Source organism: Melozone crissalis, unplaced genomic scaffold (assembly GCF_028551555.1).
Source record: "Melozone crissalis strain CALT ecotype California unplaced genomic scaffold, PUWL_Pcris_2 ptg000061l_1, whole genome shotgun sequence".
Lineage (NCBI taxonomy): Eukaryota > Metazoa > Chordata > Aves > Passeriformes > Passerellidae > Melozone > Melozone crissalis.
Window position 1 is genome coordinate 10,596,448 of NW_026535839.1, and position 14,482 is coordinate 10,610,929.

Consider the following 14,482-nt stretch of genomic DNA (forward strand, 5'->3'; position numbering starts at 1 on the left):
CAGCTGCACTAAGAGCATGCCTTAGTGTTTGTCTCACAGTTAGCATTTTCCAATCCACCACCTGTATCTTTAGACACGTGGGACAGCTTGAGATAATTCATCAATTTCCAGATCAATTTTGCAAACAACTCCACAACAGGGGACAAGATTCCAAAGCTGCTGATTGTTCCCATTTCCAGCAGCATCTCTGTATTCTCAGCACCGCCCCATACGTGCACTATTTTGGGTCATTAGTGATTAAATAAACAGCTTGAATATCAGAAGCTGCTTTTGAGAGTTTTGTATGAGTATGAGCAGCCAGTGAAAAATATCAAAGCAACTTTCCCAAAATATCCCATATAAATACTGCCAAGTAGTGCTTCTGAACTACAGGAACCCCAGCAGAAAGTGAAGGGTACAGAGACATTCCAGTGCCACCAGGTTAAGGTAGTGGAATTAGGGTAGCTTAACAATGGCATTTAATTACTGTCCCATTAACACATTCATAGCAGGATGAGCTATCTCAATTAAGTGTTCCAGGTAGAGGGAATAAAGCAAATACTGCACATTGGTCCCTATGGGGGTGGTGAAGCCCTGGCACAGGCTGCCCAGGGAAGCTGTGTCTGTCCCATTCCTGAAAACGTTCAAGGCCAGGTTGGACAGGACTTGGAGCAACCAAGCACCCATGGAAGGTGTCCCTGCCCATGGCAGGGGTTGGAACAAGAGCTTTAAGGTCCCTTCTGCTGCAGTTGTAAGTGAGAAAAGCAACAAGCCAACACTCACCACAGGCACATGTCGATTCTCACGGCCACAGTCCTGGAAAAGATGAAAGCAACAAAAGTGATTTCCACCTTAATTCCTGCAGTGTAACCCATTTGCTAATGATCTGCAAACCACTAAGGGAGAGTGTGAGCTAAAGCAGACAAATTCCTAGCTGGCACTGAGGCCATCTTCATTATCCTGAGTTTCTTGCCTCAACTGCAATGCCTTCCTTGGATTTCAGGTAGTGTTTGGGTTGGTTGAGCTGCATCCAGGGTGTTTCAAACAAGTGTGAGGCTGTAGGCTTACATGTAGTGTGGGTGAGGGTCCCTAGTAATGCAGAGTCCCCAGGCAGGTGCAAAGGAGAGCTGCTTTATTGCAAAAACCAGGCCTTTTAAAGCAGTTTGGCTATTATCAGTTACATAGTTTTAAAGCATAACAAACATAATTCAACCAACCACCATACAGCACAATGTGAACACGTAATTTTTATAACTTGTGAATACACAAGTTATATAACTTGTTTTCCTACCCCTATTTCAGCTGAGTCTCTTTCCCACAGTCCTTTTCTGCTTAGCTAAATTAACTGAGCCATGATTTTACAAGGCCTTCCTTTTGTAAAGTTTTACTTATTGGTAACATCGTATGAGGACAATGTCTCAAATAACACCCCCCTTCCCATGCTTAAATAGCAGCTGATAGCATATTTGAGTTTAAAGAATTGAAATGTTGGCTCTGCTACCAACAAGGAATATCACCAAGAGGCAAGTGCACCAAGCATCAGCATTATCAGCCACAAGTTGATCTTTTGTGCTCTCCAGACACTGAACCTGGCACACAATTCACAAGTCCCTGTGCAATGTACTGTCTTTTTACAGATATTACAAAAAAATAATAGAAGGGGAGAGAAAGCAAACTCACCTCCACCTCCTGCATGGTCTGGATGCGAACCCCACAGCTCTTCCCTCTCTCTGTCAGCTCCTTCTCAAACGGGTCCATCAGGATGATAGACCTCAGGCATGGTGTTTCTTTCCTCTCCACATGGTCGAGGAGTATCTTGGCTTTTTCAGGCTTGTCACAAATGACTGTGGAAATGTCAGCTGCAAGAAAAACAGCCAAACAAGCTGTTTGCAGTAAATCTTCTTTAATGCAAGATTAGCTCATAGCTAACACTCTATCAGTTCTGATAGTCACTCCAGGATAAGCCAGAAATCCCAGCATACAACACATGCTTCTCTTGAAAAATGAGGAAAAAATGCAATCTTAGCTAACCTAAGTCAGTAACAAAGCTGTAGCTGACATTTATGATTATTCTGGGAGTCAGTTCAAAATATTAAAATTGGTCCCCACATACGTTAAAAAATCTAGGAGGCAAAATATCAAGAAACACAGGAGTGGGTGGACACATTCCCACATCCAGAGCAGCCCTTATCCATGGCTATGCACAACTGGGCATGTGGAAAATGCAACAGAGGCAGCACAGGGACACAGGGCTTCTCAGTAACCTCTCTAAGTGAATTCAAGACACTCAACAAGTAAAATCACAATGCCCCACCCCTGGAAGTGTTAATGGCCAGGCTGTATGAGGCTTGGAGCAGCCTGGTCCAGTGTAATGTGTCCCTGCCAATGAAGAGGAATGAGCTTTAAGGTCCCTTCCAACCCAAACCATTCTAGGATTATACGATCATCTGTCTTTTAGAAGCAGAAAATGAACCATTCTGAGAAACAGAACTGAGAAGATCACATCAGTTTGGATGTTACCTGTGTTGACAATGTACCGAATGGCTCCAGGACCTAAGGTGTCATACAGGGGAACCACCACCATGGAATAGGTGTAGCAAGCCAGCTCAGAGATGATCCACTGAAGGAGAACATGGAAGCACAAAGGTGAGAAGGGGCCACAAGAGCAGATATAGCTTGAGAACAAGCTGACAGGTAAGGAACATTATTAATACAATATCAAGTTGGACATAAAACCTCACCTCTGGGCGGTTTTGAGCAAAGACACCAATGAACTGCTTTGTGGATGGCTTGCAGCCCTGCTGCAAAAGGCCTGAACCCAGAGCTTCTGCTCTTTCAGCCACCTGGAATTTGGAGAGGAGAAAATACATTAAAAAAGTGGAATATAAACAATACCAAATCAAGCCAAGACTTACAGGGAGGCTCTCAAATTATTGTATTTCCGATCTAAAAGTCCAATTTTTATGTTATCATGAACCATCATTAGCTGACTAGCAGCTGATGAGGTCGGTGATGCCCGGTGGCTCCAGAGTGCCTCAGTGCTGCTTTCAGGAGTGAGCTCATGGCAGGGAGCCAGCCCCTGAAAGCTGACACACCCATGTAACACCTGGATGTGCCAGGGTGGGGACAGCAAGAAGCATCACACGGTGCATGAGCAACCCCCTGGTCTAATGTGCAGGCACCCCAAAACCCCTTCTTGTGTTGGGCAGGGGAAGAGGATGCACATTGGGTGCCACATCCAGCTCACCTCCTTGTAGGACAGCCACTGGTAGGGCTGCTTGGGCTTCCTGAACCCCAGGCAGGGGCCATTCTCTGAAAGACACAAGCAGAGATGATGAGTTATGGAGAGGCAGTGGCAGGAGTTAACACATGGGGCCATGATGTGGGGGAGCCCTCCAGGAGTAAATCCATAGTTAATGGGTTGGTTCTCACAGCAATCCCCAGCAAATTACACACACAAGTGCATCTGATGGGAGATGAGCTGCTGGGAACCCCCAAAAAGGCCTCAGTCCTCCCACTGACAGCAGCAGTTTGCCCCAAACAGCCTCATTAAAAGACACTTCTCCAAAGGTCACATGAGCATTAGTGTCTGATAAGGGCACTCATCCCACTGCCTTTTGTGCTGCCTTTTGATTTTAAAAGGTAAAAACTACTATATTTAGCCCAGCCTACTCTGGAGGAAGGTAAAACAACACGCAGCAGTGTGTGAGCAGATGAAAATTTGAAAAGTTTGAATAATTTGCTAATGACACCTACTTGCAGGGATCCATTCCTCCACACACCTACCGAGTCCTTCATCTAGCCCTGTCTTGTGGGGCAGAATATGTGCAGATCTTCTGGGGTTTTTTATTGTACCAAAAATACTAATCTGACCATGACATTGCTAAATCCAATGAGGCAGGACACCATAAACAGCAGACATGGAAATAGTTTGGTAGTGCAGGGAAGAGTCATCATGGCTCTTTGGAGTGGGAAGGGATATCTCTCAAGTGTGTGAGAGGTCTGTGACAATACCAGTGACCATGGGGTAAGAACATTTGCATGGCCTGGCCCCACCTCTCCCAACTTCTGCTCCTAGGCCTCCTCACCACTGTGCTCTCACCAGAGATGCTGAATCCCCTCCTGAAGACCTCGTACATGGTCCTGGCATCATCGTAGTAGTGCGTCAGCAGCTGCGGGCTGTCCCCGATCACCGAGCGGCGCGCCCCGGCCAGGCCCTGCGTGACACGAGGTGACACAAGGTGACACAGCCAGCAGCACTGCTCCAGGGTGGGACATGGGGAAACCCCCACCATAAAGCAGCACACTCCCCAAATGCCAGCAAGAGCTCTGTGATCACCATCTGCCCCAAGAACCAAAGGGATGTCAGAGTGTCAGATCTCAGCACCTCAGGGATACAGAGAGCCCTCTGGTCACAGAGGAACACTTGACCCAGCTCATTGTCACTGAGATCATTGATATTGCCCTAGGGAATTTAATAGGGAATTATGGATCTGGAAGTAATGGAGTGGGGATGTGCTGGGAGAAGCAACTGCTCTGGGCTCCCCAGGTCTCCAAGACTAGCACCATGAGAACTTCCACAAGGACATCCAGGCCAACATGAAAGACAGACCAAGGCAGAGCCCAGCCCCCAGTGCCATGAGCTCAGCAGAGGTATTTTAGGAGTGGGCAACCAGGGTGAGAATGAGCAAACCAGGACTGCACTGGGAGCCACAAAAAACCCAAAAAACTAAAGCCCTAATCACAGGGAAAAATTATCTTGAAAAATGTTAATTCCTCCCACCCTTTTAAAAAGCTGTTGGAATTAAAGACAATGACGTCTTAGGGGGAGCATCACAAAAGGCTTTAAAAATTCTCATCCCACTTTCAGATATTAAAATAAGTGGAGACAATACTCAGAAACATTTCTATTCTTTAAGACAGAGGCACATCATTAAAGTAATTTGCAAGGATAACAATTAGTAACTCCTCAGCCTCTAAGCATGGGTTCAGGTTTACTTTTTCTTACTATTACCAAGTTTACAACACCAAACTCAGCAATGGGCACACATAAAGTGTGCCAGGTGATCTGGTCTCATCAGCTGTTGCCTTTCAGTTGTTTCTCCCATACAATGGCAGTGCCTCTAATTTTTGGCCATGGATGGTTGAGCAAAGCTGGGACCAAAATTTTACTGAAAATCTAAGAGAATAACATGTATTTTGTATTCTAGTTTTTTAATTTACAGGAAAAGGTGAAGTGATGGGGTGAAGTGATCCCTGGCACAGTGCATTACATGGTTGACTTCAGGATGAGGTTGGGGAACTACCAAAACAACAACAACAGAAAAGCCTTTCCGGTGTGCCCTGTGGGCATAGATCTGTAGGAACAAGTCCAGAGGAGGCCAAGAAGGTGATTAGAGGGACGGGACACCTACCCTATGAGGAAATACTGAGAGAGTTGGGGTTGTTCAACCTGAAGAAGAGAAGGCTCTGGGGAGACCTTAATGAAAGGGGCTGGAAAAGGCCTTTTTACAAGGGCACATAGTGATAGAACAAGAGGTAGTGGCTTCACACTGAAATAAAGTGGGTTTAAATTAGATGCTAGAAATAATTTATCTCCTGTGAGGGTGGTGAGGCCCTGGCACAGGTTGCCCAGAGAAGCTGTGGCAGCCCCATTCCTGCAAGTGTCAAAGGCCAGGCTGGATGGAGCTTGGAACAGCCTGGTCTAGTACCCATGGCAGGCAGTTGGAATGAGATCATCTTTAAGGTCCCTTGCAACCCAATCCATGCTGTGACTTCCAGGCATGCAGACCTTGGAGAAAGCCAGCGGGGGTTGCCCTCACCTCGACTTCTTCCGACTGCATGCGCAGGTCGCAGGGCGGCTTCACAGCGCGCGGCCGGCTGGCGAACCAGTAGGCCACGACGGCGGCGAAGGCGCCCAGGCCCACCAGCGCCGTGGCCGGCAGGTTGCGGAAGAACTGGCTGAGGTCATCGAACTCGGGCAGCCGCAGGCTCCGCAGGATCTCCTGAGCCTGCATCTTCTCCACCAGCGAAACTGCAACCTCTGCAAGAGCCACAGGGATGGGTCAGGTCGGGTGAGGTCAGGCTGCGGAGGGGCAGAGGCAGCGCGGGGCTCGGGGAAGAGGAGAACATGCTTTGCCTCATCAGCCATCGCAGACACCCTGCTCTGCTGAGCCAGGGGCTGCCTGCCAGTGGCCACCCTAACTGAGAAAAACTGCATCTGTGGAAGAGACAGAAGAAAGGAGGAAGCATCCATAGCAGGGTGAGCCAGAGCAGACAGCTCACTCCCTAAGGACAGCTGAGTACCAGTGTACAGGAAGTGATGCAGCTGCAGTTATCTGGAGCGAGAGATGCTGGGACAGGCTCTAGGATCCAGCTAGGACGCCTCAGGGCTGCCAGGAGCTTTCTCTGCCTCCCCTGAGCAGGACTGCACAGACAGTTGTGCTGGACTCACAGAGTGGGAGCTGCTCCTGGGAAAGGCAAGGTCACGCTGTGGATGAGGCATCCATCTAGACTCTGCCACAGCAGGTTATCCTGCTTTTCGCTTTTGCACAAACAGAAACAGCCACCAGAGAGAAGGAGCCAAGCAGGTGGCTCACCGCTCCAGAGAGGTCAGGCGGTCCCCTGGGGACTCGTGTTTGGGCATTGAGTGCACAAGGAGCATTTTAAAAAACTCCTGTTTACAGGAGAGCCCTGTATCAGCTCCTCACTGAGGAGTCCCCAGTATCGGCCAGCCCTCTGAGGAATGAGCCAAGCAGGTGCTGCCCAGGGGGAATCCAAACAGTTCAGGTTTCCCACAGCTCTATTTATGACTTTACAAGAGTCAAGGTCTTAAAAAAGTTTTTCAGCCACATGAGCCCAGGCAGCCCTTTCCCTCTTGCCCTCTGGCCTTGCTCCAGCTTGTGGAGTTCCATGGCTTCACTTCCATGAGGGGGCCAGGACTTCCCACACAACAGCACCACTAACACAAACCTGCTTTTTTCCTCCTGGGAGCAGTGTCTGGGCTGCACTATCCTGAAATCCTCAGGGTCAGGACTACTCTCTAGTAGCCTTCTCCTGTGTTTGTGCCAAGTGAGCATTGGGGCTGGCACAGGCCAGGTGGTGAAGACAGGGGCATCCCTTGCACAGGGCTCTGGAGAAGGTTGGTAAATTTGCAGCTACCATAACAAACAATTAGCCTCACTCACTTTTGGGCTGTGAAATGGTGAGGGCAGCAGCAAGGAGACAGCAACACAGAGCCCATGTTCACGGTCATCCATCTGCCCCTGAGAGCTCTGGCCCAAATGTCCCTCTGGCCCCATGCTGCTCCCTGATGCTAGCCAACATCCCACAGCCACCTCTGCTCCCAGAGAACTCCTGACTGCAAACCTCTGGGACCACAACCAGCCTCTCAAAGAACGGTTAAACCCCTCCAATAATCACATCCAGATGATGTTACTGGGAGATACCCACCATTCTCCTGAGATGTGAGGACCTTTTCAGAAATTTCTACATGTGATAAAATACTGACTATGCAACTGCAATAATGTTGGTATGAACTGTGAGGGTGGTGAGGCACTGGCACAGCCCAGAGAAGCTGTGGATGCCCCATCCCTGGAAGTGTTCAAGGACAGGCTGGATGGAGCTTGGAGGAACCTGGTATAATGCAAGGAGTCCCTGGTCATGGCAGAGCAGTTGGAACTGGATGAGCTTCAGGGTCCCTTTCAATCTAAAGTATTCTAGGGTAGAATGATTCTATGAACTGAGACAGAGTACTGATTTCTCCCCTCAATATTTCTCAACACCAGACTATGAAAAGCAGCCTGACAAACACACTCTTACTACAAAAACTAGGAGAGCTTAGCAAGGGAGCTATTAATTTACTGCTGAATTGCCTATTTGTGCAAAAGCATTTCAGCAAGTCCCAATTAAGACAGTCTGCTCCCAGAAACAGCCTGTCCCACCAAAAGCAGCCACCCAGCTTGCTGATTACACTGAAATCCTGGGAATTACTCCCTCAACAGCAGCCTGTAAGTGCTGTTTTGTATCCATCTGTGCAGTTAAGTTGAAAATGGAAAGCTGGGAAGGTGCCTGTGGGAACAGCACTGCCATGGGAGGTGCTTGGCTATAGCCATATGCTTCTGTCCTGCTCAGCTCCAGGGATTGCCTGGGTAGAAGCAGGACTAGGCCTTTACACCCATCTGGGTCGAGGGCATCCATGGACATCCAGAGCTCATAGCATCAACAGAAGGGTCATGAGAGTCAGGGCTGCAGTTTCTGCTCACATTCAATTTTGGCACTGCAGAGTTCACACAAGTTGCCTTTCACAAGAGTTAATCCTGGGTTTTGCATCCCCAAGTGATTCGTGATAAGTCCTTACTTGATCTGCTCAGAGCAGCCAACCTGCCCTGGGATGGTGGCCAGGAAAGGGCCCAGGTGTGTTTGGGATGATCAGAGAGAGCTGCCTCACCCCTCCCTATACCTACAGACAGAGGGGTCAGGGTGCTGGCTCACAGCCTCCTCTGACAGGTCATGACAAGCAGGTGAGCACCTCATGGTCACACGCTCTGGGAATACATTTCTCATGTGATCAGGAAAATAAATCATAGTAATTGAAACCCAGCACAGTTGGGCTGGGTTACCCATCAGCAAGGCAGCGTTGCACTCCAGACTGCACAGCAAGCAGCTGCTGCTGTCACCTTGGGCTCAGGATCAGCAGCAGGATGCTCTCCACACCCCTTCTCTACAATTCTGTTACCTTTGTGCCCCATTTTTGCTACCTCTTGGCCCCATTTCTGTTGCCAGAAGTGCAATTCATGTTCCCCACAAGCGAGCAGCCTTGGGTGCCAGCAAGCAGAGCATGGCACCCATGCACATGGCAACACTGACATTTCCATTTATTCCAAATGGTACTTCACATCAATGGATTTCCAAAATATTTCCATGGCAAAGAAAAGAGAAACAAATATGCGAGGAAGGACAGAAAAAAGTGGTTTGGAGGAAGGAAGGAAGAAGTGCTGGAGAAGGGCCATGGGTAAGAGCTGGGGGTGCCTGGCACAGGGGAATTTCCCAGCCTGGGTCTGGGTTGAGCAGGGCTCCTGCAGCCTTGGGGCAGCCAGCAGGGACACTGGGCTCCAGGGCACCCACCAGCCTGTGTTCACAGCAATCACCCCCAGAACAGGGCTTATTTATTTATTTTGGCAACAAAAGGCTCTCTTGTACAAATCAGTTTTCATCTTTTTCTCCTGGAAGTGATTCTGTAACTCCAGTTGGAGTTCAGTGACATAAGCCAGTGTGGGAAAGCCTCAGACTACTGATGTGTGCCTAATGCAATTAAAATCTTACTGGTCCTGTGCAGCCACACAATCACATCCTCTCTACCATTCCATCAGTGCCTGCTTGGGAAGAACAACTCCTGTTGGGGCATCCATATCCTCCTGCCCCCTGCACTCACAGTGAGGTGGGGAAGAGGCAGGTGAACCATTTTATCCTGGAAACTGGGCAAAGTGTCCCATCACCATCCCTTTATTCAAGCCCCAAAAAAGACTATTTACATTAGACTTCCATAGCACAAAACCAAACCCAAATAAGCAGCTTTTCAATGTCTGAGAGAATTAACAGTTTGCAGTGGGGAACTGCAAAGCAGAACCAGTGACATGCAGTGGCTCAGAGTACAGAGACCCTCTGCCTCTCCCAGAGCAAGCTGGAATATCCCTTCAGCCATCCCTTCACCATGGATCCGTGTCCTTGGCTACGGCACTGGCTGCTCACTCATTTCACTGAGGAAACAGAATTTCCAGGATCTAAAACATCTCAATCTAGACAGGCTGATTTGGAGGGATTTCACGCCAGTGAAACACTACAAGCCTTTTGAACTCTTTTCTCATGTTCAGTTTTGCAGAGCCCAGACCCTGAGATTTATAGTTGTTTTCCTGAAATGGGGTCACTGACAGAACATTTGCACAAAGAAGCATCCAGCAAAACTTGAACCACCCTTCTTCACCTTCCTGTACAGAACAAAAAACATGCCAGTGCTCTGTGCAGAGGGCTTGGGGGAATTTGCAATAGGGATCCAAATCACAAATGGCACTCAAATTATGACTAGGTCACTACAAGAGAGTTTCCATTTGCCAAGGGGAAAGGGAAAATCAGCATTCCCAGGGACACATAAAATTATTAGTCAGACTGCATCACTGGAAACCATTTGTTTATTTAAATGGAAGCTGTTGCAATAATTAACATCTTCATGAAAACATGCACAGAGGCTGTCACAGCCATGCAGGCAGAGGCATTTGGGGATGTTGTGTATTGCTTGCAGAGTATAATCACTCTTATTTTTCCTTTTTCCTCAGACTCCATGTAGGCTCCTGGGAGGAACCCCTGCCATTAAATGCAGCTCAGTACCTCTGACCTTCTCCAGCTTGGCCAGGGAGCTCCTGGGACACCACAGGCTGTGAATTCCTAATCACTGCTGTAATTAAAACCAGAGAGGTGATGCCAAGTCAGCCTCTGCTCTGCAGCTCCACAAGTTTTCCCTGTGTGGGCACAGAGAATGAGAAGCTGGATAAGCCTTCAGCCCTCATCCTGAAGGCAGTGTGGGTTGGGGCTGGGCTCAGGTGAGGAAGGGGGACACTGACCACTCTGCAGCAGGAGGCTGGGCTCACATTCCTCTAGATTTTATGGGAACAAGTGATCTAATGAGATCTCCTGCTACAGACTGTGCTGTACCTCAGCCACAAAATACACAGTTCAATCCAAACCTGCAGATTTCTTCTCCCTTGTTTTATTTAAACATGAAAAATTGGAAAACTCATGGCACTTGGTCACCTTTCTATTTTCAACTAGAGATCAGGTCAATTTATTGTTTTAATGGTTTCACACTATAGTGTTTATGGAAATGGTAATGCCACACTTTACAGCGGAACAAAACCAGTGTTAATTACAGAGAGAAAATGCCATTACGTATTTGTTGGGCATTACAGAGAGCTACTGAAAACCTTACAGAACAATTCCCTGCTGTAAGAGAGGAAGCCAGGCAGTCTGCAAGCTTGCAAACTGCTTGAGAAGGAGTAAAGGGTGTGTTAAAATCAAGGGGAAAATAAAACCAGCAGAAGTGGGGAAAATAGGAACACCAGAAGTATCTGAAACAATGAAAGAATCGCTGTGTGGAAATCCAGTAAGCAGCCCCAAAATGAAGCAGGAGACAAGCAATACTTGGCTCACATAGTTGTGCAGGACATCTAACAGATTCTGTCCCACATGCAGCTGTGCTATAAACACATGACCACAACAGTGACCCAAAATACTTCACTGCTTGTCCTACATCCCTCCAGAGCAGCCTGGGCAGGGGTGACCCCACAGCCCTGACCCACCACACGCACAGAGACCCTCTGTACTCTGCAGGGGTTAATCAGCCACACATGCAATTCAGCAATTACTAGGATTATTGATCAAACCAAGGCTAATACTACCTAAAACTTTCTGAAACCATACCTGCTTTTGCTCCTCTAACGTGGAGGAAAATATAGAGAACTTCTCTATTTCACTATAGCCCTTTTCTCCATTTAATGCCTCTCACCTTCAGACGCATCACCCTAAGCCAATCTCTCACAGCCTCCACATGAGGTATCACTGCTTTGATTTTTGGGACAGCACATTTTCATAAAAGCTGTGTTTTCCATTAAAAAAATGCCCCCTACCTAACCAAAACCAGACCAAACTGAACTCTTACAGGTGCCTAATTTTACCCACTGAGCAAAATAATTGCCTCTCCAGTGCACAGCCACAATTACTGTGTTTTACTTAGATCATGCAATTCTTTGCAGGGTCAAATAATAATAGAGGACTCAAAGCCAAGGCATTTGGCCTCATTGACTGTGGTTCCACTACAACTCAATGAGTTATAATTTGGAAGGGGAAAAAAAAGAGGGGAAAGTAAAGGAACTGGTTTTGAGATAAAATTTCTTTTTTTGGATTATTATGCCAGTGCTCAGGCATCAAAAGAGAGGGTGAGAAGCAATGGATAGCAAACAAGGGAGGACAGGCCCACAGTGCCTGTGAGGCTGTGGCACTTCTCTGGGGAGCAGATGCTAGAAAAGCACCCCATGATCCAGAAATGTTATAAAAGCAGTTTATAACTTTTATATTCTATTTTTACTAACAAAGAATATCCTTCTCCCTTTCCTTTGAGAATCAGACCCATCCAATCTGTGAAACTGGCCTTTTGCCAGCATGCCTATTAAAGAGCAGGGTTTCAATAGTACCCAAGCCTCTCTAGCTCAAATTGCTTTTGTGCTGGCAGAGCTGCCTGGGGGCTCAGTGCACCCCAAACTCAGGGTCTGGGCATGGGGGCACACATGGGGCTGCAGCAACGCCACCAGGGCCTGTCCCCATGCCCCTGCTCCCCCTCACCCTCTCCCAGTGCCCTCCCTCCCACTCAGCAAGGCAGGGTTATCCACAATGGAAAAAGGCTTTGCATCCAGGTCAAGCCTTGCATCTGTAGGAGAATAAAGCAAATAAAGTTTATGGCAAGGAGGCCAGAAGTTCTTTCCTGTGTCCCCTAGTGAGTGAGTGAGTAGAGCACAGGGATGGATGAAAGAGACCAGTTCAGCCCCAGTAGTTGGGGCTGTGGTATAAACTTGGCCCAATGGTGCATTATTTTTTTGGAGAGACAGGAAGTTTCACTCAGGACAGAAAGAATGTCTCAGAGAAAAGGCTGCTGAAGTACTGGGTCCTATTTATACACAGCATTTACACACATTATATATCTGCATGTGTGGATGTAAATGCTTGTGTGTGCATGTGCATATTTATAAAATATATATAAAAAGCAGAATTTCCCCCTACTCTCTGTACCTGCTGATTAACAGCACTAAATGCATAAGACCATGTGCCTCTAGCATTACTGTAGAAACATCTCACTCCTTAAAAAACTCTAAGTTTAAAGCAGCTGGTGCATTAACAGCCTGGGTGTGACCATGGCACCACATTTCCCCATGGTTCCTGGGGACAGAGCCAATGGCAGACACAGCACTGGGCTCAGGAGCTTTGCTGACATTCCAGCTTCCATCCACCTTCCTGACATCCCCAACCCCAAAGGCAGGGCCCAGACAAAGGATGGAATCTCCAAGCAACCAGAGGAGCAGCACTGGCCTCTGCTCCCTCCTGCTCTGCACTGCTGGGAAATGTATTTGCAAAACAGAAGATCTTTGCAAGCATCCACTAAAAAGGGAAAAATGCTAACAAGGAGCTCAATGTCCTCAAAGAGACCAGTAATCACACATAAATAGAAGTATTTAAAGTATCTGAAATATCTACAGCGTATTGGTCGCTTGCCTAGAGAAATTATTCAATAAATAATTCAGTGCTATGCAGAGATCTTAGTTTAGACATTTGAGATCTTTCTGAGAGCAAAATCCAGCCCCCAGCTGTCTGGAAATGCTCCTTGCTCAGAGCCATGCATGGACCACCAGCCCATCCTCATCTCTCTGCATTGAGTCCCTCTTCATCCACTGATGCCAAATCCTCATGAGAAGCTCTGTCCTCCATCCCACACCTCCTCACCCACTCAGCACAGCTCAAACATGTGGACCAACATAAAAATACCTTTTGCACCCCCGAGCAGAGTGGTGTAGCAGTCCTCAGAAGCCACTATGACTCACACATATGGAAAAGCCATGACTGGGAATCTGCTCCAAATCTGCCACTCCTCTGGATAACAAAGCATCAGGAAGCCAGTGCAAGCATTTTAAGTTTCATACCAAAAGGGAAAAGCTCAACAACTCTGCTGTCTCTGAAGTCTGTCAGCTGCCTAAGGCACAGTAACAAAAAAGCTCCTCTAACTGCTGAAACATCCTGAAAAGGTTACCCAGCACCAGCGTGAGCCAGAGTCATGAGGTTTCATTGACTAGGCTAAAACCCTCAGCCTGTGGTTGCAGAGGATGGAGTTCAGATGGGAAAACCTTAATGGGATATTTTTGCATTCAATATCCTCCCCATCACATTCCTCTTGTTCCCCTTATGCCAATGTAGCTTCTGTGTGCTCACCTCAAGTGAGCTCAGGACATTCCTCCAAGCTAAAACATAACCCAGCTAAAACATAACCCAGCCAGAAGGAAAAGCAAACCACCACAGTTGTGGGGCTTTCTGGCTGTCTTCAGCTCTCTGGAGCCTGCTCACAAGTGTGCCAAAATCAGCACAGGGGCTGCAAAGTTCCATCTGGGGAAACCAGAGCCTGATCCCTCCCCATTGCCTTCCCTGCTCACAGGCAGCACAGCCCACAGGAGCATCCCATTGAGATGGCTAAAGCAGGAGAGAATTTGCCACTCAGCCTTATGGCAAAGCTTGCAGGTGGCAGTGAACCCCGCACATGTTTCCTGGGCTTGTGCTGAAGTGCCACGTGCTTCTGGCATTGTCCCACAGGGCTGGATCCTGACAGTGCCTCGTGGGGCTGCTTTTGCCAGGGCTGGGGCTTTGCTCTGCACACTGCTCACAGAACATCTGCAGAGCTCCCCCCTTCCCAGAA

At 47.9% G+C, this 14,482-nt stretch overlaps 1 protein-coding gene across 5 annotated transcripts in view; it reads right to left on the reverse strand.

Annotated features, from left to right (window-relative positions):
• The window catches only part of ACSL6 (acyl-CoA synthetase long chain family member 6), a 54,862-nt gene that overhangs the window by 22,110 nt on the left and 18,270 nt on the right, over positions 1-14,482 (reverse strand). For all 5 annotated transcript variants that reach the window (XM_054288285.1, XM_054288284.1, XM_054288289.1 and 2 more), the window contains exons 2-8: positions 5,802-6,022; positions 4,082-4,196; positions 3,227-3,291; positions 2,721-2,822; positions 2,500-2,599; positions 1,660-1,838; positions 763-795 (exon numbers count right to left, since the gene is read on the reverse strand). In XM_054288285.1, the coding sequence (XP_054144260.1) occupies positions 763-795; positions 1,660-1,838; positions 2,500-2,599; positions 2,721-2,822; positions 3,227-3,291; positions 4,082-4,196; positions 5,802-6,022 (815 nt within the window). The remainder of the gene's footprint in view (positions 1-762; positions 796-1,659; positions 1,839-2,499; positions 2,600-2,720; positions 2,823-3,226; positions 3,292-4,081; positions 4,197-5,801; positions 6,023-14,482) is intronic.